Source organism: Nesoenas mayeri, assembly GCF_963082525.1.
Source record: "Nesoenas mayeri genome assembly, chromosome: 3".
In the NCBI taxonomy this organism is placed as follows: domain Eukaryota; kingdom Metazoa; phylum Chordata; class Aves; order Columbiformes; family Columbidae; genus Nesoenas; species Nesoenas mayeri.
Window position 1 is genome coordinate 112,957,831 of NC_137544.1, and position 25,350 is coordinate 112,983,180.

Here is a 25,350-nt window from a genome sequence, read left to right on the forward strand (position 1 = left end):
CGGGGTAAACCTGGCAGCCGCCGCAACTTTTGTCCCTGAATGGTTCCTTTTGTGTCTGTGTGCCTTCCCTCCCCTCCGCCGGAGAAGTCGAAGTGACAAAAATCCCGACCAACAACTCATTTCCCAGTTAATTTTATTATTATTATTGTATGTATATATATAGCGGTGTTTAGAAAGTTTTAAGACAACCGTAAATTTTATTCGGATTATTTTATGAAGCCCTCCATTTAATTAACAAAAGACCCCCATAACTTCTGCAAACGTCAGGGCCGGCGGTGGGGCGAGAGCGGGCAGCCCCCCCACACACATCCCGGGCCGCCGGGTCCGGCATCGGCTGTCCCGGTGTCCCGACGGCATCCCGGGCCCGGGCGGGTTTCCCGGAGCTGCCGGAGGAGCGCAGTCTGACCTCGGGCTGACTCCGCAGCCCGACCAGCCGCTCTTTTGTTTTTCTGAATCGGGAGCTAGTAAACAACCCCCGAAACTCCAGGCGCTGCGCCTCATCTGCTCTCTGAAATCCCTTGCAGTTAACCCCCTTTTATTAGCACTTCCCCCCCGCTCCCCCCCCCCCGCCTTGGGTCTGCCCTTTAATAGATCTTTAAACAGGTTGGTTGCTTTTTTTTCTTTTTCCCCATCTTTCTTTCAACCGTTTCATCAGGCTCTGACTTTTCGGGTATCTCCGCACGTATCGCTCCCCCCGCCCCTTATCTGAAGCATTCCTGGATTATCTCTCGGCCGCCTTTCAAACGCTTTCTTCTGCGGTTTCTTGTTTGTTTGGCTCTTCTGGTTGTTCCTATTTCAATTTTCAAATTTCAATATTAATGGTGAAAGAGCACACTTGGATGCTAATTTCCTCTCCCCTCACCACAAATCCCTGCTAGGAAGGCGGCAGGGAAGCCAGCTAGAAAACATTGGATTGTTCCTAGGTATGACTAATTCTTTCCTTAAGCTGGGAAATTCAGCCTGATTAAAAGCCTCATTTATTATCCGATAAGCAAATGGACCCAGATTCCACTTCGCGGAGGAGGCTCCCTTGCTCCCCAGGCGCCTTTTTTTTGCCTCAGCTCCGTGGACCCCTCCACGAAAGGCCCGGTTTAAGGGGGGGCGGGCAGGCAGCGGGGGTAGCGCCAGGGCCGCGCAGTAGCGCGCAATGCACCGCGCTGCGCAGCGAGGCCGCTGCCCGGCCCGGGCGCCCACCAAACCCCCTCGCTCTTTGCTTTTTAATATTCCCCCCCAATCCCTGTTCTCCTCTCCTCTCCTTTTCCACAGGGCGATGGGCAAGTGTCAATAGATTCCTGCAAGACAGCAAGTTTTAGGGGAAAAATAAATAATTTTTTTAAAAAGAGCCACCTTGCCTAAAAAGGCAGCGGGTCGGTGCTGCCGCGCAGCCCATCCGCCTGGGCAGGAGTTTATCGAAATAGCGCGGAACTGTCCGGTTACTTTTCCCCTTTTAATAGATGATTAATTGCTGCCCGGATTAGACTGGCCTTTTTTTTTTTTTTATGGCCGGTATATTGCAAGCGGAGAGGCGCGCAGCGCAATTTCTCGCAGCAAGCCCTAAGAGTAATAACTGTTTGCTAATTGTAAAATTCTTATCCAGAATGAGGTTTAGACAAACAATTTGTACGACTGTAATTACATTGTAAAAGTGTTTTAGGCTGGGTTGTGCTGAATTAATCTTATAAAGGCCTGGTGGAGACACTTAAAGGGAGTTTTTTAAGGGTTTTTTTTTTTTCTTAATTTTGTAGGAGGGGAAGGAAAAGGGATGAGGAGAGGAGGAGATTGCATCTCTGGGAGCTAAGCTGCAGCCTCCCCTGCAAGAGACCTGTGAGATGGGGAATCGTTACCGAGCGCCGTTCCCCGGGTAAATAAATAGAGACCAACCCCACGCCCGTGTCTCGGCTCCCACCAGGGACGCGTGGGGTGGGTGGGGGGGATAGTGTATTAAAATGGCTCTTACCTGAACGGTCTTTATTTCCCTCGCCGGGATAAAAGGCCGGTCCTAGGGGAAAGGGGTGGGAGGGGGGGATAGAAACGGGTTTCCCTGAAGTTTGAGACGTGGCGGCGGGGGCTGAGCCACTGCCCGCCACCCTCGGCAGCGGAGCAGCTTCCCCCTGACACGGGGTTTTACCAGAGTATCCCCCCACCCTCCGCCACTCTCCCCCCGCCCCACGCAGCTCACTCGGGGACCGCTGCACCGGGCTGTGTGATGGGGCCGGGGCAACTCTCCCCGCCAGCGCCCGCTCGGAGCTCCACGCAGCCCAGCCCGCAGGTACAAGGGACACGGAGCGCTCTTCGTTCCCCGACCGGCGGGGCCCGCGGGGAAAGGATGGCTGTGCTTTTGGACGGGGGCACCGGCAGCGCCGAGGGGGTGGCCGCTCGCCGCGCAACGCAACGTAGCCGCGGAGCTCGGAGCGGGGGGGGTCGAAAGGAGCGCGCCGGGCGGCCAGGGGCAGCGGGGCCGGTACCGCGGGTCGCCCCGGCGCTCCCCCCACCCCCCGGCGTCGCGCCGGTCCGAGCCCCGCTTCCCGCTCGGACCAATGGGGGCGCGGCGCGGGGCGGCGCGGCGCTGATTGGTCGGCGGCGGCGCGGCAGCGGCGGCCGGGGGCCGGGTGAGCTCACTCGGCCGGCGGCCGCGGGGGGAGCCGCCGTGGTTGGGGCGGGGGGAGGCGGGCGGCGGCGCGGCCCCGGGGTGCTGCGCGGGCGCGGAGCGGGGCGGCGGCGCCGCCAGACAAAGGGGATGGTCGCGCCCCCACACCCACCCGTGAAGGGGGGCGAGTGAACACACCGTCCGGAGCGGAGGGTGCAGAAGGCAGGGCCGGGAGGGGGCGTTCTATCCAACCGCCCTCTCCCTGCGGGGGCGGGAGCGCGGGCGGCTGCGCGGGGGCGGGCGGCGGCGCCCCCCCCTGCGCCGGTGTCGGAGTTGCTGCCGCCCAGCGCATTGTGTAAGACGCGACCTGTTATGGCCACCACTACTTCCGGGTTCCCGCAGTCTGCTCCAGCCCGGCGCTGCGCTGCGCTCGCCGCGGCGGTGGCGGCGGCGGCGGACGCCCGGCAGCGCGCGGCCCGCGGCGGCAGCGCCGCGCCCCCCCCCCCCCGCTTCCTCCTCCTCTTCCTCCTCCTCCTCCTCCTCCCCGCTGCCCTTCCTCCCCGCGCCCGCCCCGCACGGCGCGGCGCTCCGCCCGGCACCCGCGTCCGCGCCCGGCCCGCCTCCGGCTCCGCCAGCCTCGCCCGGCGGCCGCGCAGGGGCAGAGCGAGCCGGCGCCGGCGAGGAATTAGGAGCGATCCGAGGAGGAGCGAAAAAACCCCCCATCATCATCATCATCATCATAATAACCATAATAAAGGGAGAGCCGGCGCGTTAGCGAGCCTTTTTAATTTTTAATTTTTCCCTCTCCTCTTCCTCCTTCTCCTCCTCCCTCAATTTTTTTTTTAAATTTTTCTTTTTTTTTTCTTTTTCTTTTTTTTTTTTTTATTTTTATTTTTTGGGAGGGGGGTGAGCGCGCTCGAAAATTAACATTTGAGGTGTCCTGCGCGGTGGGAGCGCACGCAGCGGATCATCATCAGTCATTCACCACCTTGACAACCTCGCCTGTGATTGACAGCCGGAGTGGCAAAAAGCCATGAGACTTGGTAGTTGGGTTTGAGGGGCACTTTAAAAAAAAAAAAAAAAGAAAAAGAAAAAGAAAAAAAACCTGATTTGGGGAAAGGATATTTGCTTTCGCCCCGCTGCTGTCTTGGAAACCAGAGGGGGAGAGTAAGAGAGAGACAGGGAGAGAGGAAAGAAAGAAAAAAAGAAGGAAGGAAGGAGGGAGAGTTCAATTTTTTTTTTTCCTTTTATTTTTTTTTCCTCCCTTTTTTTAATGCTGAGTTACCGTATCGCTTCGCTGAGATCCAGCAAGCCGAAGATTTTACTCGATTGCTTTCATTGCTGGCGACGCTAAGGGATTTTTGCATTTTTTGGGGGGGCAAGGGGGGGGAAACTTCGCGTTTCTTTCTTTTCACACTGGCCTTAAAGAGGATATATTAGAAGTTGAAGTAGAAAGGGAGCAAGCAGGCCGATGGCGCAAAGGGTACGTATTAAAAAAAAAATGGATTTCAAATGTGAAATAATATTGAAACGTGGCTTACAGAGACCCTGCAAAAAAGTTTCTTTCTTTCTTTTTTTTTCCTTTTTCTTTTTTTTTCTTCCCCCTACTCTTTGGAGCAGGGGCACAAAGCGGTGTCCTGGAGCGGGAGGGTTTGTCAGTTGTGCTTGTAGGCTTAAATCTGTATATATTGATATTTTCTTGATTCTTTTACTCCCCATCCCGGATCTCTCACAGAAAAGGCAAGCTTTCTATACATTAATGACATGCAGGCATGTAAGTGAATATGTCCGAGCCGCTGTATTTGTTGGTTTTGTAGCTCTAGTCCTACCAATGTCTTTTTTAAAGTCACCAGTGCTTGAAATATTTGAATGTGTGCATGTCTCTGAGCGTTTTGCTGTGTTAGTGATGATATACCGCCTCACTTTCGGAGGATAACTTCTAGCTGGGAGTAAGCATAACTTTTTTTCCTTCTCCTTTCCCTCCCCCCCTTTTTTAATATTCAGTCACAAAAGGTGCAGTGCAATATTGGGGGGGAGGGAAGAAAAAAAAAGCTCATTTTTAAAATAAAGCCCCTTTAATTTGAATTAGAGGTTAGCAGTATGCACTGCCATGTGTATTGTTGTTTCTATTTTGGATGCGATATCCTTTTTTTCTTCCAACTACCTCCTAGATTGAAGTTCTGTGGAAAGGAAATAAAATATCTGCCGGAGTCGGGCGAGCAGGAATTTGGGGAAGGGGAAGAGCCCTGGAAATAAGTTTTCTTGCCTAATTTGCCTGCCGCCCCTCCGAGTGCTGCTTGGGAAAGAAAGTTCCTCTGCTGACAACTTGCCTTTTACTCTTTCGCTCCAAGCAAGTGTCAGGGATCTTTAAAAGTGTTTATTCACACCTTCGCTTTTAATAGATGAGAAGTGGCCGTTTCCCCCGCTGCCTGGGAACAGCGTTAGCTTTTGCTCCTTAATCTTTAACAAAGAAAACCTTTTTTTTTTTTTTTTTTTTTTCAAAAGGCATTCCCAAAATCCCGAGAGCCCGGGCAAACGTTTCCAGCCTTTCGGCTTTAAAAGTGCATTTGCTTGCAATTGCTGGAAACCCCCAAAATCGCGCTTTCTATATCTTTTTTTTTCGCTGCTGAACTTTTTGCATCCTCGCTGGGTTAGTTACCTGACTTCTTATCAGCGGGAAAACTTTAGCGGAGAGAGACTTGGGCTTCGTGAAGCGCTTCTAGTCATAGGAAGGTTTGTGGAGGTTTGGGATGAAGATTTTTTTTATATATATTTTATTTTCCTTTATATGTGTGTATGTGTGTGTGTGTTTTTTTAAATTGTTATTATTACTTCTCCGCCTCGGACTCGAAGGATTTCGGGTCGTGCGGGCAGCCGGGGCCGGAGCAACCCCAACAACCCCAACCCCGCTGCTCCCCGACTCGGGGCCGCCGGCTGCTCAGCGGCCGCACGGAGCGAGGGTTGCGGGGGTGATAGAACCGGCTGCGCGGAGCCCGGCGGGGCAAGCGGCTTCTCCCCGGGGGCGGGCGGGCGGCGGGAGGGGACACACGGGAGCCGGGGTGCTGCTGGGGACGCCGCTCCCTCCCTCCTCACCCCCCAACCCCCCCGACGCCTCTCTGCTTTCTCTCTGCCCCGCAGTACGACGAGCTGCCCCACTACGGCGGCATGGAGGGGGTGGGCATCCCCACCACCATGTACGGGGACCCTCACGGCGCCCGCCCCATGCAGCCCGTCCACCACCTCAACCACGGGCCGCCGCTCCACTCGCACCAGTACCCCCACGCCGCCCACGCCAACGCCATGGCCCCCGCCATGGGCGCCTCCGTCAACGACGCCCTCAAGAGAGATAAAGATGCCATCTACGGGTAGGTTGCCGCGTAAAAGGCTCCGCGCCCGCTCAACCTTCGCGGGATGGAGCGCGGAAGGTGATGTGGGCGTGCGGGTGTTGCGGGCCAGGCTGTCCCTTGTGCGAAATGGGGAAGAGGGGTTGGGGAGCGCTGCGCGGAAAAGGGTCGTGTTCTTAATTTTTTACTGTCGTTATTATTTTTTAAAGGGGGGAGAGAGAGGGTTGGGGTACACCTGGCGCGGCGGGGGCTCTGGAAAATGGGAGCCGGAGCTTGCTGGAGGGGCGGCAGGCATCACCATGGGGAGAAGGAGGAGGAAGAGGAGGAAAAATAAATATTCCCAGGGCGCAACCTGCGCCGGCTGGTAAATCTCTGCACGCAGTTTGGGAGCAGGAAAGAGTTGGAGCGCTTCGCCCAACTTTCTGCCTTGTTTGTCTCTCCTTGTGCTATGAAGGAGAAAACTCGAGAGCTGCTTCTCACGACTCTCTTCCTTTTTATTTTCTTTTTAATTCTAATTTTTTAAAAACTTTTTATCCGACAGCACTGAATGCTTCTCAATGAAGCAACTTGCAAAGCAGTTTCTAGGCCGTTGCGATGGGAGCTGATGGGATATGTTTGGCGGCAGATGCTTTTAAAATGAATCTGCCCGTCTTGAGTTTGAAGGGAAGTTCAAGAGCCTTTTAAAATCGCTTCCCAAACAGTGAGAAGGGAGAGGGAAAAAAAAAAAGAATTTTAAAAAATCACGTTTCTTTATCGGTTTCTCAGAAATCTGTAGAGTTGGTTAAAACTCAGCAGTGCACGGTACCCTCCCCCCCCTTTTTTTAAAAAAAAGGTATGAAAATTTAACTCTCTGTTATAAATATACGTATTATGTGTGTGTGCCCACGCTTATTTATTTATTTAAATTATTAAACGGCCGAGGGAGCCAGATGCACACGCAGCCTTTCTCCCAGGGAGGCTTTTAAAGCCGGGAGAGCCCAAAAGCACCTGGTTCCCCCCGCGGGTCGGGGCTGCGGAGCTCCGGGGGGCCGGAGGGGCAGCCCGGCTGGGCAGCGCCGGCCGCTGGGTCGGCTTGTTTGGGGAGCCGGTGGGTTTGGGGGCTTTTTATTTTTTAATTTGGATGGGGATTGTTCCTTTTTTGTATGTGTGTGTTTTGTTGTTGTGGGTTTTTTTTTTTCCTTCGCAAGTCCTCCAGCAGAAAAAGGGAATTAAAAGCGCGAAAGGCATCGTCCAGAGATTTTAATTTTTTATCATTATTGCTTTTTTTTTTTTTTTCCTCAAGACAAGGAAAGTTAATTCAAAATGGCTGCTGGAACCGGCTTGGGTTTTATTCTTAGCCTGTCCTAAGGTTGTTATTAACAATATCTGGCGCCCAGATCACGCCGCAAGGCCGGGGCGATGCGGGGCTGCCGGCGGCGGGAAGGGGCCGGGAGGCGGCGGGGGAGCCAGAGCCCAGCGCGGTGGGTGCCCCGCTCCCCACGCATGCTGCTGCGGGACTAACGACTGTTGTGTTTGGGGTTTTGTTTCGTTACATATATATATATTATTTCCCCCCTCCCCCCTGTGTGTGTGTGACTATTGTATTTTCTTTCAGACACCCCCTGTTCCCTCTTTTAGCACTGATTTTTGAGAAATGTGAACTAGCTACATGCACACCCAGGGAGCCCGGGGTAGCGGGAGGCGATGTTTGCTCCTCTGAGTCTTTCAATGAAGACATAGCAGTGTTCGCCAAACAGGTCAGCAAAACCGGGTTGAAACAGTAAAAGAAAAGAAAAAAAAAAGAAAGGAAAAAAAAAATCGTAACGAGAAAAACAAGTCTCTGTTGAGATAAAGATGCGCGTTTCCCCCTCCCCCCTCTCTTACTGCAAGAGAAAGAGAAAAAAAAAAAAAAAGAACCCAAAACACTCAACCAAAACAAAATAATCGGGAAATCTCGACATTTATCGGCCCCTAAAAAGAAAGGAATGGATCGGAGCGGTCTGTGCCCGGCCGGGAGTTTCGCTGCGCGGCCCCGGGAGCCGGGCCGGGCTCTGCCCGGGGAGCTCCGTAGGTATTTTTCTGTGTATTTGATTCACTTGTTCAAGTGTTTGGCTGATGTACTAAACCCAGCAGTCAGGGCTTTGCACGAAAGGTTACATAATGGACCCGACAGTGTAATGAAGCAAGAAATAATAACGTCTGCTTTTTCTGCTTCCATATTTCAAATCTTTTTTATTATTATTTTTCCCCCCCTTTCCTCCCCTTTCTTATATTTAGATCCGAGCAGAGAAACCCCTCTTTTCCTCTAATCCTGAACTGGATAACTTGGTAAGAGTTAACAACACTTATTCCTCTCCCCACCCCCACCCTGCCACCCTCCCTTCCCTTCCCATTTAATTTTTTTTTTTTTTCTTAAAAAAACCCTTCTATATCTTCTGGAGAAGTGGTTTGATGGTGCTAAATTGAAAATTTCTCATACAGATTTTTGGGTTTTTTTAATTATTATTATGATGGTGATGTTTATAATTCCAAGTAAATATGGTGTGGTAATTGCATGGAAGTAAAAAAAAATCCCATAAGGATGTACATAAAGAAAGCCCCATCCAAATGGGAGCTTGCGGGCTCGGTGGCGAGCGAGCTCGCCCAAGAGGAGTGTGGATTTATCCACGCTGTAGTAGCCTCTCCATGCACCCTTTAAGCAGCTCGATGAGAAACACAGAGGATCGCAGTGGCTGGAGATACACCGTTCGCTAACTCACCGAAAATGAGGTCTTTACTTTCTTCTCCTTTTTTTTTTTCCTTTTTAAATTTTTTCCTTAAGGATAAACAAATATTTTGCCTTCCCACTAGGAGTCTTGCTCCTGCTTTCGCAAAGCGAGCAGCCAGTAATGGTGTTTAGAGGTTGGGTTTTTTTAAAGAAATGTTTATGATCCGTATAATTTAGTTGCTTCGTTGCAAGAGGGATTTTTTTTTTGGGGGGGGGGTGGTTAACTCTAGATCGCTTCTCGTTAAACAGCGCACAAAGCCACCGCTATTAAGTTTTAGTGTTATTGCCATAAATCAAAACAACTTCTTATTTACTACTAGAGAAAAGTCAAGCTACAAAGTGCGGCAGGGGCGGCTGTGGGAAATATCCTCAAATCCAGGAATCCGATAAATACTCATGTTGTTTGTATCTTTGCAGATGATTCAAGCCATACAAGTATTAAGGTTTCATCTGTTGGAATTAGAGAAGGTAATTTTTGTCTCTCTCTCTCTCTTTCTTCTTCCTCTGTTTCAGTACTGCTGAAGTTCAGGCTTCTGGTAAATTTGCATAAATGTCTTTCTTTCTGGTAATTAGTGTCAAGACCAATCTTGGCGTCCATTTCTCTTCGCAGTTTAATTACAATTTCAGCCTTTAAAACTGGGCTCTCAAACGCACAGGCCTTGTGTTCATTGTAATACTTTGCTGGCTTTGTATAAATACTTGCAGTTCTGTGGTGCCGCAGATGAGACTTGAAATGGGTGACTCAGCCAAGCCCCAGAAATCGTGATTTTTATTAAAAATATATATTTTATTTTTTCATGGTGGTGGTGGGGAAGAGCCCCTGGTTGCAGTTAGTTAGGATGGGGAATGTATTTTTTTTTTTAAGAGCCATCTGCAGGTCAGGCTCAGGGCATGGATTGTCCTGTAACATTTTGCAGAGACAAAGCAGAGTTGATAGTTGTGTCTGTCTCTTGTTCCTGGGAATATTGTACACCTCTGAGCAGAAGAAAGAGATTGCAGCCTAAATGCAGGGTTGTTTTTTTGCTGGCTATTTTAGAAATCTTAGGAGGGAGAATGCTAATTTCTAAGAAGGTGGTGTCATCTGAGCTCACGTTAAATTGGAAGTGTGCTCTGGTTTCCTGAGGATTTTTTACGTGTCATTGATAGCTAGCCTAGAAGAGAATTCCCTTTCTCCTAAAAATAAACATTTTGAGAGGTTTTTAAATAGTTGAAAAGTTTCTCGGGAGCCTCAGCCACTTTATCTAACCATAACTGGCAGGTTGTTCTTGCTCTACCCAAAATGTGTTAAAATCTGCCCATTAATAGAGGCGGCTCAGGTACGAGTCTATCAGGGCAACTGGGGATTTCAGGACACAGATGCCTAGAGTGTATTTCAGCCCAGTTCATTGGGATTTTTTTTGTTGTTTAAATCCTTTTTTCTGTCCTCATACCCCTTTGGAAAGGGTTTATGATGAAATAACTGGATGAAATTAAATAGTTTACCTTAAATGTCACCCATGCAGGTCACCTCTCTAATGGCCACAGCTCCGGGAGCAGATGAATTTAACACGGGTGTTGAATATGTTGTAGCCTGTGAATCATCTTGTCACTGTCAATTTTCTGGGATATCTCTATTTTGCGAGAAAAGAAAGTTATTCCTAATTCTGGATGCGTCTAGAGGTCTCGGGGGAATAATTGCAGTGTGTTTCCCCTATTTAGGACTTTTGATGTCACAGAGGTGAAGGGGGGAGACTGGTTGCACTTGTCAATTTTACTTACATGTTCCTGATTATATTTTCTTCCTTTTTCCTCCTTTTTTTTTTTCTTTTCCACCTCCCCCCCCCTTTTTTTTTAACTTCTGTCATAATGTAGGTACACGAATTATGTGACAATTTCTGCCACCGGTATATTAGCTGTTTGAAAGGAAAAATGCCTATCGATTTGGTCATAGACGATAGAGAGGGCGGATCAAAATCGGACAGTGAAGACATAACAAGATCAGCAAATCTAACAGATCAGGTATGATCTCGCCAATGCCGCACACGCTGAAATTTGTATGCAGATCGCTTGCTGGGTCACTACGCCTCCTTTTATTATTTGCATATGATTAAGTCCCTTTTAGATAAATTTCCATCGAAATGAAAATTTTTGAATAATGTGGCTATTATTGCTTCATTAAGGCTTGCTCCCGGATTCGACCTGGCGAGATGAGCTTGTAAAAGCATTGCCTGCAAACTCGACCTGTTCCTTGTCGCTTTTAATTTTTGTCTTTATTTTATTTACCCTTTACAATAATAGAAGTGGTATCCATGAATCGCTGGCTTCTTGGTGGCTTAGGAAAGGAAGGGATGGAGCCGTTTACCAAAATAATAATAAAATCCGAGATAGGTGGTCCGGGTAAGACAGAGAGAGTTTGAAATCTAGCAAATACTGGCTATTTTCTTCCCGTCTCTACGGTTCATTAGTCCGTCTTGTCAGTTTTCCTTGGCCGAACGCTTTTAGACTTCAGTGAACATTGCTTTGTGCACGCCTGCCTGCTGCAAACGCGCCCATTTTATTTTACTTAATAGAAAAAAAAAAAAAAAGGGGAGGGGGGGGGAGAAAATAAAGCTGGACCCAGGTTTTAAATTATTTTCCTTGATCTTGCAAGTTTTCAACCCCCCTCTTTAAAAAATAAACAAACAACTAGATCCAAACCTCAAAACCAAGCCAGCAAAAGCCCTTGGCTTTGACGGTGTCCAGGTTTTGCCTGGGATGGTTCAAAACGTTCATGCCGGCTGTAGCCGATGTGGGAAATAGGGATGGCTTGGAAAAGCTGGATGGATGGTTTGGGAAAGCTGGATGGTTTGGGAAAAACCGCCTTTCCCTTCTCCTGCCTCTGTCCCCTGCGCTGGGCTGAGACTGGGATTCTTGCCTTTTAATGGGAGCGTTTGGGGCTAATTCAGGAGGTGCTCAGAGCTAAATTAAGCTCCTAGATGATGGAACTGGCCGAGATTTGGCTTTTTTTTTACGACTTGGGTAAATCGGCGGGTTTTCTTTCTCTCAACCGAGGGGTAGCAGTGCTTTGGCTGTGAGAGAGGGGACCCTAGACAAAAAAAATCCCGACTAAAAAGCTCAAGTTGTTTCTTTATGATCAGCTTCGTAAATACAGTCTTAGGAGTAATCAGCTCCCGACTCTGGAGGTTTCCTTTTGTTCAAGCAAGGCGCAGTCAAGCAGACAGGAGTTTCCTCAGCCGCTTTGCCATTATCACCAGCACTGTCAGCCAGGAGTTATTTTATAGATTACCGACATCAAGGTGCCTTGCATTGCAGCGTGGGCAGTATCTTAAATATTTTCTCCCATGTGCCAAAGGCTATCGGGCCGCTGATCGTGCCGTGGCAGGGGGAGGCAGGCTTGAAGGAAGGCATGAACTTTTTTAAACGGGGGTTTATGTGCCCATATGTGGTTTGCCTTTATTTATTTATTTTTCCCCTAATTTTGCTACGAAGGGGAAAAGCTTCGCGGGGCGGGCGGAGGGCGGTGCGGCAGGGAGGTGCCCGGCGAAGCGGGCCGGGGAAGATGCTCCCGGGGCCGGGGAAGATGCTCCCGCCCGACGCGGTGCTTTAAAGCGACGGGAGCCCTACAGCGAGGGTCGAGCTGAGGGAAGCTCGGCTCGCTGCTGTTGAATAAAAATTGTAATCCAACAAGTCTAACTAGAAAATGGGTTTCTAAAAGCTCTGGAGTGCTGGGTACATAAAGCTATTTGAGCAAATTACAAGAATCGCTCAGGGGCACGAATGAAATCAACACTTTAATTGCCTCCAAAATGAAGATTTATACCCCATTTTCCCAACGAATCATTATTTTATTAAAGTGAAAGCTAAAGAAATGAAGCTTTAGTTTTGGGGTTGTCGGGAGAGGGGGGTGTCATGTGGTGTCCGTATCCCCCACCCCCTTTTCGCCAGGAGCGCGGACGTTGCGCGCCGGGCGCCGGCCCCTCTCCCGGTGCGCGGGGCGGCCGCGCAGCGCCGCGGGGCTCAGCCCCGGCACCTCCGGCTTGCGCGGCCGCTGCGCCAGCCGCGGGGCCGGGCGGCCTCCCCGGGGAGCCCGAGCTCTTCGCCGGGCAGGGGGACGCGCGGCCCCGCCGCTGCCACCACTCCGCATCCGCGGAGCTGCGCGGCCAGCGGGGCTTTGCTTTCCCCGTCGAAGGAAAAAGGCGGAAAAATGCGCTTTTCCCCCCGCTTCCTCTGGCCGACGAGGCGGCGGATAAAACCCGCGGAGGGCGGGCGGGCGGCACAAGGGGGACCGCGGAGGTTGCGCCCGGGGAGGAAATGGGTTTTACCGAGGGGATGCGTGGCCACCCCGCGCCCCCGGTAAACTCCGGTACCAAGTCCGGCCCCGGCGAGGCCGGCAGTATCTGGGCCTTAATGGTTAAATAATAAGGTGTTGAGTGGTTGTCGCCGGGGCGGCTAATTAGGATGTCCCTGCGCGGTGCGCGTCTATGGCAGCGCGGGTGCGCAGGGCCGGGCGGCGGGAGAGAGGGGCTGGATCCCGGGTGCGGGTCCGGGCTGCCCCTCCGCCTGGCCACGGTTGTGCTTTTGAGAGTAGTAAAAGAGTAAGTATGTAAAAAGCTTTTATTACGGATTTAATTACATTTTCTTATATTGTGGCAGTAAAGGTTACAGTTAACAGGGTGGGTGTTTTTTAATTTATTGGTTTCCCCTTATTTATCCTTTCCTTATAGGCCCCTCAATGCCAGTGCCTTTAAGTCCCCCCCGGTTAATGGAAAGCAATGACACTAATGCTAGATTTTGCAAAGTAAAGCCCCATAACACTAACCATTGTTCAGTGATTTAACTAGCTCAGTGGCAATAGGTCACTAAAATAGCATCCTTCTCCCACGGGCGTGACCCCGCTGCCTGCCAGGGGGGACCTGCAGAGTTCTTGTTTACCATTACGGCCCCAGAAAGTACAAGGCGGGAGTTTGGGGTTTTTGTTGGGGATAATTGAACTCGAGATCAACCAGGCCCCGGAACTTTCAAAAAATCCTAAGCTGAAGGATTGCACCCATCCTCAAAAGTTTCAAAATAAACCTTTTTTAATCATTAGCTTTTCAAACATTTACGTGTTTAAATTTTCAAATGTTTGTCGGAGCCCGGAAAGATTTAAAACACAGCTGTGGCGTGTTGTGACTGGGAAAACTCCCTCCAATTAGGTAAAAAAAGCCCCTAAGACTGTAGTCAGTTAGCAGAAATTCAGTTTCTTGAGTAATTCTAAAGTATTACTGTGAGTCTGTTTTCTTGAAGCCGCATCACCTTGGCACTCAGGTGCTCTAGTCCAAACCATAATATTCCCCTACAAGATTGTCTCTACAGAAAGTAATTGAGGAAAAACACTGTATGAAGTACCCGTCGCATTCAAATGAAGTGCATTAGCAGCGTAAGATAGATTTTATAGGGACAAGCCAATATTTTCTTATGGAAAATAAACTTGTTGAGCAAATCCACACTGGTGTTACTTGACAAAAATTATCATTTAATAATGCACAAGCTAATTACGTGTTCAGAAACTTTTAAAGGCAAATCGGCAAAGAGCCGAATTCCTATAGGGACTAGGAGGGAAATGATCAAAAAATGAACATGAAATAAGACTTCCTGTAAGAAGGTCCATAATTCAACATTATTTGACTCCACTGTCAGGGAAATTGTTGGAGGATAGTAAACTGATACTAGAGTCTCAGTCATTTTTTGTTACAGTCTTAAATGTTTGCAACTGTGGCGTTTTAGATGGCCGTTCTTGGATGATAGTATATCATATATATATGTATATAAGAAAGCAACACTTCTATTTATGTTACAGTAGATTTTTTTTCAATGCGTGCAGTTGCAGAGTTTATTTAACAAAATGCGGGTAGACAGCATTTTTTTTAAATGGAAAAATTACTTCAAATATGTTCCTTACAAAGAAAGAATCATAAACTAGAATGCGATATCTAGCATATGTGAAGGTGGATGGGTTGTTTAAGACATTGACCAGTTATGACTAGATTAACTCTCCCAGATCTTTCAAATATATTAGCTATACCTTACAGCCAACACAAAAATAATTCACAGGTATTTTCAAACCATGTATGGTTTTAAGTGAGGGGAGCTAAGAATATTGCTGCCTTCAGTACATATACTCCCATATTAGAAGGACGGGCATCAATATAATAGATGTGGTGCAGAGGGTGCAAGGTAGAATTAATAATAAAAGTGTTACATCTGAGGAGGACCAATAAAATAAAGTTTAAAAGACTCAAAGTTTAATTTTCTTCCTTTGACTTTATGCCACCTTGAGCCAGTGAATCCTTTTTTTCAGGGTAATTTTTTTTGCTGTGATATTTAGGAGCTGTTACCATGCCTAAGTGTGGTGGACTATTTAATGTAATGATAAATCATGTTAATTTATGTCCCGGACCTGTTACCATCCAAAATGCTGTAGCTGAAATTGTATTAGCAAAATAAGATTTTCCTCTGTTTCTTTAAGTAAGTAAATATATTGTTAAGTAGACATGATATTGGATCTATTTTCTTTAATTTATTATTTCATTTCAATTCAAGAATATTTTGTTGTTTTTGTGTTCTAAATCATTCAAATGCCCAAATGTGTCCATCCTAACTGCTGGGTACAGTATTTGCAGCCTTCCTTAAGTTGCATGCTCGGCCTAAATTCCGAGTGAAGTTTTTCAGACCAAGGTTATCTTTGTTGCCAAAGACAGTTTTAATTTCCTATTTTTTTGCATCCTTTTCAATGTCAAACCTGACAGAGCTGAGTTTAAACCCCAAGTAATGCTGGAACTCATCCTAAACACTTGCAAGCATATCCCAAGGCATTCCCATAAGTGGGAGTTCGCGATGTCTTTGCGGCACGAATTGTTATTTGGGGGCAACTTGGAGGTTTGCAAGGAAGTTGTGAAAAAATGAGTTTTACCTTAAATTTAGGTTTTATGGCTGAGGGTTTGAGTCCTCCCTGGCTGCCCATCGGAGGCAGCAATAACAGTAATGGGCTCTGCACACAGAAGGGTTACTGCAGCCCGGAGTGGGCAATGTTAGCACTTAAAAATCAGATTATATCGTGCTCGATCAAAACGAGTGAGCATAGGTTGTGCTGATAAATACTGCTTTAAAAAGCAGTGAAAATCCAGCACAGCTTCTTCAAATTAGCGGGTCTCTTTGTTGTTGTTGTTTTGCGTTTCTGCGTTTGAGGTTTTTTTGGTCACACGAGCGTGCAGTTAGGAGGTACCTTGTGTAATCTAAACAAATTTAAGAAAGTAAAGAGGAGTGTGTGGGAGAAGGAGAGAGCGGGGTGCACTGCAATGTCACCTCGTGTCCTTGGTGTGCTACCTCCCTCTCCTGATGCTCAGTTGCTCAGAGCAGGCTTTGACTCACACGGCAAATTTGGAAATTAGTGGTTTTATATATACATATATATATATATATTTCTTTTTTTATTCCTGCAGTCACAGCAATATTTGGAGAGGGTAAGTCTAACAGAGTGAATATTTTGTGTTTTGCCGTGTTTGAGTGTATTTCTGTCCCCGATTAACAGCCCCATATCTAACCCGCCGCTGATATTCTGTAACATGACTTACAGGCAGCTCTCCGGCTGTTGGTTCAGCTTTTCTTTGGCATGTGCTTAGTGTGGTTGCCTTTTCCCTTTTATTACCTTCAAAAGAAGAAAAAAATAATTAAAAGAGATGTAACCCAGCCTTGGAACGTAGGTGAGAGCAGAATCCATGCAGGCTGGTGTCTTTGGGACACGTTTTTGTTAATCTGGGTGAGATCCCTGGGACGCTCCAGCCCCTTTGTGGCAGTGGCGGGGGTCTTGTCTCTGTTAGCTGGTGCAGGGGATCCCCATTGCCTTTGCAGGCTCAACACCTTGAGTTGCCTCCCTGCTTGTTGCCATCGCGGCTTCATTTATTTATTTTCGGGTGTATTTGTTGGAGGGGTGAAGAATGACGTGGAGGTTTCGGGCTTACGTGGGTTGTTGTGCGCACAAAGGCGATAGCACAGGCGGTGAGTAGTTTCTGCGAGTTATTGGATTTTGGAAAGGAGGGTTTGATATTCATCGGTAGACATCTGGGCAAATGTTGAAAATGTAAATGTTGGTGAGGTGAATTTAAAAAAACCCCGAGTTTGTCTTGAAGGCAAAGGGCCTGTTTGCTATTTAAAAATATATATATATATATTTAAAAGTTACAATAGAGACACTGCCATTTCCTTGCTAACTTCCTGGGCATGGGGAAGGCAGAATGGAAAGAAATGGATTTGCGCCCAAATTTGTCTGTTCTTACTTTAGCTGGCGGCGCAACAGGCTGCCGAAAGTCATGGTGGCTTCTTGTTCTCCAAGTGGCTTCTTGTTTTGCAAGTGTCTTCAAGTCCAGGCCGGGCGCCCCGTTGAAGAAACGTTTTTTCCCCCATTGGAGGTGATACGTTAGTCATCCATGAGTTTTGGGGATCAATAAAGAGATAACTGTGAAAAGCGATGGCCCATAACGCGTGGGGAGCGAGATGGGTTGATCTAATGGTCCCCGGCTGGCCTCAAAACTCGATGAATCTCTGGGTTTGTCCACACAAGGACACTCAGGAGAGGTAAGACAAATTGATTGGGTGTAAAATTAAAGTGCATTAGTTAAAGTGCATTGCACTATTGTGTGGATGCTCTCATTCAGAAGTAAAGTGGCCTTAGTTCACTTTAGCCTAATCCCCTTTGGAGTAGGCCACTTTTCTTTTGAATGAGAACATCCACATTAACTTTTAGTTAATTCGTCTTTCCCCAGCGTCCTCCCGGCCTCATGCCTGCCGCTCTGGAGAGGTTCGGCCGGCCGGGCACGGGCTCCCCGCGAGCTTTAGGTGAGCTTTTCATTAGGCATTTTTCTCTCTGTAGCCGCATTTAAGCGCCGGTGTTTGTCATCGCCCCGGCCAGGGCTGCTCCTCTCCTTCTCCCACAGCTCAAGGGGGATATTTGTTTTTTAATGCTGCCTGGGAAGAAAATTGGGAAGTTTTACAGTGATGTGGGGCTGGATTTGGATGAGACGGCACGGAGAATGGCTCGGCCAGGCTGTGAGGCGGTGGGGGAGCTGCCTGCACCCCTCCCAGGGGGGCTGTGGTTTGGGGGTCGCGTTTCCCAGGTGAACATGGCATTAGGCTCCCCCTGGTATCAGTCCTCCTCCTGGTAACTTGAGAATTTTATTTTGCAATGGTGGTTTGCTATCCTGACGTGCTCCCTGCGTAGGTCATTTCTTCCGCGTCCACTGATAAGCCCGTTTTTAAAGACAGCGAGGAAATGTAGATTAACTCTTTTCAGTGGATATTTCCAACCGTAAAACCAAGGACTGAAAATTAAGTTGTAGGACAACTAACTTACCTAGTGAAAAAAATAACAGCAAGATAGTTTTGGAAGCTGGTTTATATTTTTGCTTGGAGTTCACTGAGCTCGAGTTTTTGTCGGAAGTATTTTTGGATGTCTTCTAAAGCTTATAAGTAACCTATTTATTTACTTTTTACTGGCTAAGCCGTATGTGCAAATGCTGCGCCATGTCATACTCCTGCCGTTGCCGTTCCATTCATAATAAAATTTACAAGGCTTCTTGCATTAGTAAGCAATTTGCTATTGGAGCCTTTCCTAGAAATACAGAATTCTATTTCACCAAAGTATTGTCTTTCCTCTTCAATCGCAGCCGAGGTGAGCTATTTTCTCAAGGACTCTCCAGGCATCTATATGATATTCCCACTTGTGCAGATGATCTCCAAAACTGCATTACTTACTCCTCCGTCCTGAAGGGCCATTGCAGTAAATTAAAATGCTCTTGTTAGCATCGCCGGGCTTTGAATTTGGCCAGCTAATTTTATTTGCAGTTTGGCACGCTCTTTTTTTTGCCTTTTTTTTTTTTAATGTAAAGCAAATATGCATCCAGACGCCCTTTGCTGAAATAAACAGGCCAACAATAAGAGGGGTGGATTGTAATTTGCTTAAAAGAACTGCCTTTTTTAACTTCAGAAATACGGACCCAGAGTAAAGCAACAGCTGATGCCATCACAGGCAGTGTACTGTATTCAAACAGCTGTACAAAATGAAAAGCTGTGGTATTAATCCTGCCATTCACAGTTTATTTAAGTTTTTCAAGCTTCTCTCATATGGGCATGGCATCAATGGCTAATTATGCTTCCATTAGCGTTACTGGGCCCTTAATACAGAAAATTATTGTATTTAAAATTTGGAAAGCTGCATCAATGTAATCTTAGAGTCTTGCAGCTGGCACACGTTCAGGGAAGGCAAACTTTACCTTGTAATTTTCTTTTCATTCATTTGGTCTTTAGGTTTTGGTCTGGTTTTGTTGTTACTGAGAAGGTCAGATCATCGCTGGTGTTTTTAACACTGGCTTTAAATAGTTCCATTTAAGGCTGTGTAGCTCTCGGGAGGAGAGGGGAAGAGCGGATTAAAAACTCCGCGGCTTTGTCCGTCCTGTTTGCAGGGGTGCAAGGCGACAGTTGTCTGTGCAAATAGAAATGGTAGAAAAGAACATCTAAAAGCTGACACACGAGGAGTTTTGTCCTATCGGCGTTGTACCCTGCCCTCAGCCAGGGTAGGCTCTGTCAGCACAAGCTGTGGTGTACCCTTGGATGTGAAATTCTCCTGTCCCGTTGTGTTGTGGTGGGCTGTGCAGAGATGTCCCTGGTCTCAGGTGGGCTATCATCTGCTATTTGATGCTTGGCAGCAACCCGAGTCCTGTGATCTTGCGTGGACAGTGACTGCTTGCCGAGACTGGGCTTGATCTGGTGAGCCAATTATTAGCCATGGCCAGCCCCTTGCTGGACACCCCCTCGGGAGGACATGGATGCTGCAGGCTCAGTAGGTGGCACTTTGGTTTTAGGTTTGAGCTGGTGCACAGGACCCCTCCGCTTCTCGGGGTGCAGGCACAAGAATGTGCTGTGCCACGGTGGCCTTGGCCCGAGCTCTTCCACTAGCCCCTGCACCATGGAGGTACCTTGCATGGGTAGAGTTGGCCAGATTTTTGGGTGAGGGAAGTGTCTCTGTGGCTTGTAATTCAAGAAACTTCTCTTGCGTGCTGTCGTGCAGTGTTGCAGGGGAGGAGCTCTGCTACGTCCTGGCCGCGGCTGTGTTTCAGCAATGGGTACGGCCATGTCACTGCAAGGTCGCTGGAAGTCACAACTTGGCTCTCTCCGCTTGTGTTCACTCAGGCTTTTTGGGCAGTGCCTGACATGAACAGGGGCTCTGCGGCTGGGTGACACCGCTGGGCGTCACTGCGGTGGGAGACTGACGGTCATGGGGAGAGAAGCCTTCCAAGCACACGGGTGAGTTGGTGGCAGGCAGCTTCCCCGTGCTGCCCCCTGTTTGCAGGGATGCTCGGGAAGAGGTGCTGGTGTTTGCACGGATGCTCAGGATGAGAGGAAATGGCCTCAAGTTGTGCCTGGGAAGGCTCAGATTAGATATTAGGAAAATTTTATTCACAGAAAGAGTTGTGAAGCACTGGAACAGGCTGCCCAGGGAAGTGGTGGCATCACCATCCCTGGAGGGGTTTGAAAGACGTGTAGATGAGGTTCTTAGGGACATGGTTTAGTGCCAGAGTTAGGTTATGGTTGGATTCTGCTGGCAGCATGAGGGGACTTATGGATGCTCTTCCCAAGTCTATCACTGAGGTTTTGAGGTGAGACCATTAGTTGCTCATAAGCTAATATTTTCTACTTCTCTTTTGTCATCAGGTAGGGTTGATACCTTAATTTATATGTCATATAGTGAGAGCAAGGTATAGGAGATGTATAAGAAGTGATATGTTAAAGTGATTTATTTCACTCTGTATATGAATTAAAGAAAACAGTGTAAAGAAAGCAAAGCATTTCTGTTTGTTGTCACGGAGAAGCGCTATGCTGAACCAAAAGGCTGATGGTGAAAGTTGCTTTTAATGGCTTTGTGCTTTGTTTTTGGCCCCTTCTGCTATCTTCTGTGTAATTACCACTTTAAAAATGTATTTAAAGGGGGCGGGGATAAACTTAAGCGCTGGATGAGGTGAGCAGCAATGCTGTCAGTAACTTCTGCAGAAGGAGCGGAGCTGTGGAGTTGACTGGAAGTGTTTGTGGGGTGGTGGCACAGGTCCACCTGGGGCCATGCCGGGAGCCCTACGTTGCTATGAGACCCTCTGGGTTCTCCAAAACCTCCCAGGGGGGCACAGTGAGGCCGCAGGGACCTCTCAGCCCAGCTTTTTTGGGTGACTTCGGCAGCCAGCCGTGCTTCCAACCCATCCCTCAATGACTGGGTGGAGACGTCGGGGAGCCACGGCCACCTCAGCCTGGCAAGCCACCCCTGGAGCTCGCCCTCCTCCGACTCCTGCGGCCTGGGCTTGGCTTGTCTTGTGGCCACCGGCTCAGTGGCCTGTGGCTAGCACAGCCAGGCCGCTCGGCCGCTTCTGCCTGCGCCGCAGATTTGGCTTGTTGTGAAATGGTAGAAAGTGGAGGAATTGATCTGCGGGAGGGTTTGGCCATGAGCGCTGGAAAATGTGAATCACGGGGATTCCAGTTTTAAGCCTTCTGGAGATAACGGGCAGCACATACCGGAGTGCGTGACTTGCAGAGAGCCTTAAAAAACAAGGCGGCGCCCTCAAGATTAAGCAAATGTTTTATAATCAGGAACACGTTTTATACCCAGCGCAGCCTTTGCAGGTATTGCATCCATTCGGACGGAAAGGTGTAGCTGGAGCAGAGCTAATTATACCACAATTTAATTTTGGTGTTGAACAGCACTGAGAGGCGAGCGGGCTCTTGAATCCTGCTAACAATACACCCTAATCAAAATATGCTGACTCCAAATGGCGTCTGTTGTCAGTTAGCTAAAAAGACCATTTGATAGTTGTGACATACGCTCGGCTTTTTTGCTTGTGATGGAGTTGAAATGAAGTCGCGCTGTTGCAGAGCGAGGGCTGTGCTTCTGCTTTCCTTCCCCAAGAATCCTGAGTTGGGCGGATGGGATGCTGGAAGTTGGAGCCTGTATTTTAAGTGCATGTGACAAAATTTGCAGCAGGTGCCTCGATGAGTTAACTTTGTCTTCCCATAAGATACTAACCCTAAAAATCTGTAAGGGCAATGCTGAGAGATGTAAGTAAGTAAAACCTCACTGTTTGCCTGAGCGCACATGTTCAGGGTGAAGTGCAGATCTCTCCAAAATGCTGACTCCTGCTGAACTCCTGGTAGTGGAGAGGGGTGGGAGAGGTTGAGGGCTCCCTTTCACCCCAAATCTTCCCAGCAGGTCAGGTGTGGGACCTCAGCCAGCCACCTGACAGCCTGCACTATCTCTGTCGGACCTGGGCATCTGGCAAATCCCCTTCTAAATGACTTTTAACACGTAAATGCAATAAAAGTGACAGTAGACGTTCCTTTCCTGGCTAAGTGGCGAGGCGTTTTTCCTGTTTACACCTTCAGAGGAATCATTACATGAAATATTGAACAGGAAACTTATTTGTCTCTGAAGGCCTTTTTCCTGGTCTAGAAAGACGTGGAAAATACTCCCGTCCTATTAAATTCAGTAGGAGCCAAGGAGGACTAAGACACCTCACAGCCTAACACACCAGCCTTCAGGAGGTAGCGGTGTTGTCTGGGGCCAACTTTGTGTATTTCTGCATGGTATAAGACTTACAAAAATCTATGTGGAGCAGTGATTTTATCTACCCTGACTGTGAAACTGTTTTTCCTTGTGTTGAGAAAGGGACAGGGATTAGTGCTATCTACCGATATGGGTCTTATCAAAGGGAGGAGACAGGTTTACAATGCGAGGTTGCTCTAAATAGAAAGTACTAGTCAATATTTGTTGTGTGGGAGACAAAAACTCTGCATCACCATCAGCTGGCTCGGTTAACCTGGCCTGGCAAGCGGTGTTTAATGTTGAGCTGAGATTAAAAAATGAGGAACGGATTACGGTCAATCAAATGTAAGGCATGCTGTGATTGAGACCCGTGCTGCTCAGGCTTTGTGGGTGTCCATCACGGCTACCACGTGCAACAACCACCAGTGCAAGAAGGAAAACCTGAGGTCTAAATCTCAAAAAGAGGTTTGTTATTGCTGGAGGTGTTTTTGAGTTGTTCTGGAGCCTGCTCTTGGGAAGTCCGGCTGCCCATGCTGTCCCCCAGAGAGGGGCTTCGGAGCTGGTTCCCCAAGTGCAACAGGTTTGATTTCAGCATGTGTGGAAGGTGGTGGGACTGTGCCTCTGGTGTGAACATGCACATCCCTGCATGCACACAAGTGTTTTTTTCAGAAGGCTTCCCCCTGCAGAACTGACAGGGCTTTGGTGCCTCCTGGAGAAGAAGAGCTGTGTTTTTTCTCCTTCATTTTTAATCTTTATGTCCCACTCAGACGGAAGATCTCAATTTTTTTCTCCTTTATTTTTTTGTGGTTTATGCTTGCTGCTTCTAATTATTCTTTTTCCTTTGGAAAGCGCTATCAACCTGTCGTTTTGCACTCGTGTTTTCTTTTCCGTTCAGCCTGTTTGGGGCTTTCAGGCCCCTCTCCTCTCCATACCTGCTTGTCCTCCATACTCTGAGGGTCTAGGGGGGATCAGAAAGCTCTGCTGTGTTAGAGATACCTGTGTGGGTACACAAACGGTGTTGTGCTGCACTAAGGTGTTAGCTCCTTCTCTGAACCTGGGTAGGTTCATCAGTGAATCGCAATAGCAGGCCTAATGGAGAGAGCTCGCCTTGTTTGGTGGATGTTGGTTTGATCTTTGCGCTGTGCAATGTTGCTTGGGCCTCTCATCCCTTCAGGTGAAATCCTGGCCTTGTGAAAATCACTGGCTAAAGTCCTGTTTATTTCCAGTTTTCTAGCCTCTATGGTATTTGCATTGATACCCGCTCTCATTTCCTTTTATCTATTTGTCTCAGAAACAGTCCCGTGTTGCACGCATAAAGACAGCTTACGTCTTATTTTTCCTATGAGGCTGTGAAGAGTCAAAGAGTCTTATCCTCATTTGAAATAAGGGGAAACTAAAGATAGAAAGCTTGCCAACTTTTCTGGGGCTAGGAAGGAAATCCAGGTCAGAGCTAAGACTTCTACGCAGAATTTCTTCTACTTTTTAGTTTGATGGGCCCTGCCGCCTCTAACGCTGCAAAGGTTTCCATCTGTGCAAGAGTCGCCCTTGCTGTGCTGCTTAGTTGCAGGCGGAGTTATCGCCTGTCTGTCATTCCAACGACCTTATTTCTCTCGACTTGGGGCAACTCTTTTCCATCCGAACCTGCTGTTTCTGCCTTTTGTTGTTGTTCTGTTAAAAATCGTTTGCCTCTGAATCAAGGTTGCATGAAGCAGATTATGGAAGAGTTATTGGCACTAAAAAGCATCTGTTTTGCAGCATTTTGAGGTTCCTGCGTGTATCATTTGTTCTGACCCACTCGGTTTTGGCTGTGTTGTGTGCGATGTCCCCAATGGGCTTGGGTGGGCTGGAAGGTGGGGTTGCTGGCTGGCAGCCTTGGTTAGCCCCACGAGATGTTCGGATGGCAAAGCTGTGAGTGGGTCCTCTCCAAAAATCATGGTAGTTGTGACTGAATTTCAGGGTCCCTGAAAGTCCACGCATGACAGAGATTGGAATAAACTGTGTGTGTGTAATGTAGGAAATACATGGCATATTTTTAACATTATCCAAGTATATTTTTAATCCTGATTACCAATTTATGGTTTCCAAGGTTTTCTTGCCAATTAAGAGAGAATTCAAAAACTGTCTTTTATGCTGGCTGAGGAGCAGGCTACCTGAGGATTGTTACTAGGCATCCTCTCTAGAAGTGAAGCAGGGTAAGGCTTCTGGACTGCAAAGACCATGTCTGTCTATCATGTAGCTCTAGCTTCAGCATTGGAACTGTGTATTATGCACTTAAGGTATTGAACAGCTGTATTGAATGTTTTGCCCAAGTGAAGTTGAGGACATCAGCATAGCCAATGACCGCGAGGATGAAATATGCAAGAAGTAAATCCTTGTGAAATAGATGGGTTTGTAGGAGGTGGATGCGATGATGTTATGAAGCAGCCCCCTCATTGCTTCAAAGTTCCTGCCTGTCGTGAGCACAAGTATTTCTTAACATGATGCATCCGTACCCTCAAAAGGATTGGGGGAAGGTTTTTGGAAGGGAGGAGTTAAGAAAAATCAGAAGAACTTTTCAAACATAATGCATGACTTTTTTATTCCTAATGAATAAGTATTTAATTTAGGAAAAGAAAATAGGATAAAACTTCAGAAGGAAAACAATAAGCCCAAATTATGTTGACAAATTACTGGCAGCAGCTCAGTTCCTTCAGGGCGAAGGGATGAATGATTATACCTGCAGCCAGTTCTCTCGTAGCCTGGAGGAGCGGAGGTTTGTCCAACAGCTAAAGGAATTAGCCGTTCCCCATCTCCAGTTGTTACACAAACACAAATGAGCCCACAAGAGGGCTGTGCTCACAAAACTTTTGAGAAGATATATATCAAAAGATGCTGAGTACAATTTTTATCACCTGTAATAGAAAGCGATTTCTTTTATTTATGTACTTATGGTCAAGCCTTTTGTTCCTTGGCCAGGACCTCTTATTTTGTGTTGGATTTTTTTTCCCTTTCACATGCTTGGTGATAAAAAAAATCCATTTTATTCTATAATATAAGCAGAAGGCAGTGGTTTCCCCCACTGCGTGTTAGTGTTAACTTG

The 25,350-nt window shown here is 47.8% G+C and overlaps 1 protein-coding gene across 2 annotated transcripts in view; it reads left to right on the forward strand.

The window, feature by feature from the left end:
• Positions 1–3,094: 3,094 nt before the first annotated feature.
• MEIS1 (Meis homeobox 1) overlaps positions 3,095–25,350 on the forward strand; it is a gene marked incomplete at its 3' end in the record, with an annotated part of 108,238 nt that continues 85,982 nt past the window's right edge. Inside the window, exons 1-6 of one of the 2 annotated variants that reach the window (XM_080343090.1) lie at positions 3,095–4,361; positions 5,726–5,952; positions 7,526–7,667; positions 8,188–8,238; positions 9,095–9,145; positions 10,529–10,675. In XM_080343090.1, the coding sequence (XP_080199216.1) occupies positions 4,059–4,361; positions 5,726–5,952; positions 7,526–7,667; positions 8,188–8,238; positions 9,095–9,145; positions 10,529–10,675 (921 nt within the window). In that variant the 5' untranslated portion in view covers positions 3,095–4,058. Of the gene's footprint in view, positions 4,362–4,815; positions 5,953–7,525; positions 7,668–8,187; positions 8,239–9,094; positions 9,146–10,528; positions 10,676–25,350 lie in introns of those variants that run through there. The other variant, XM_080343091.1, reaches the window with a different exon arrangement.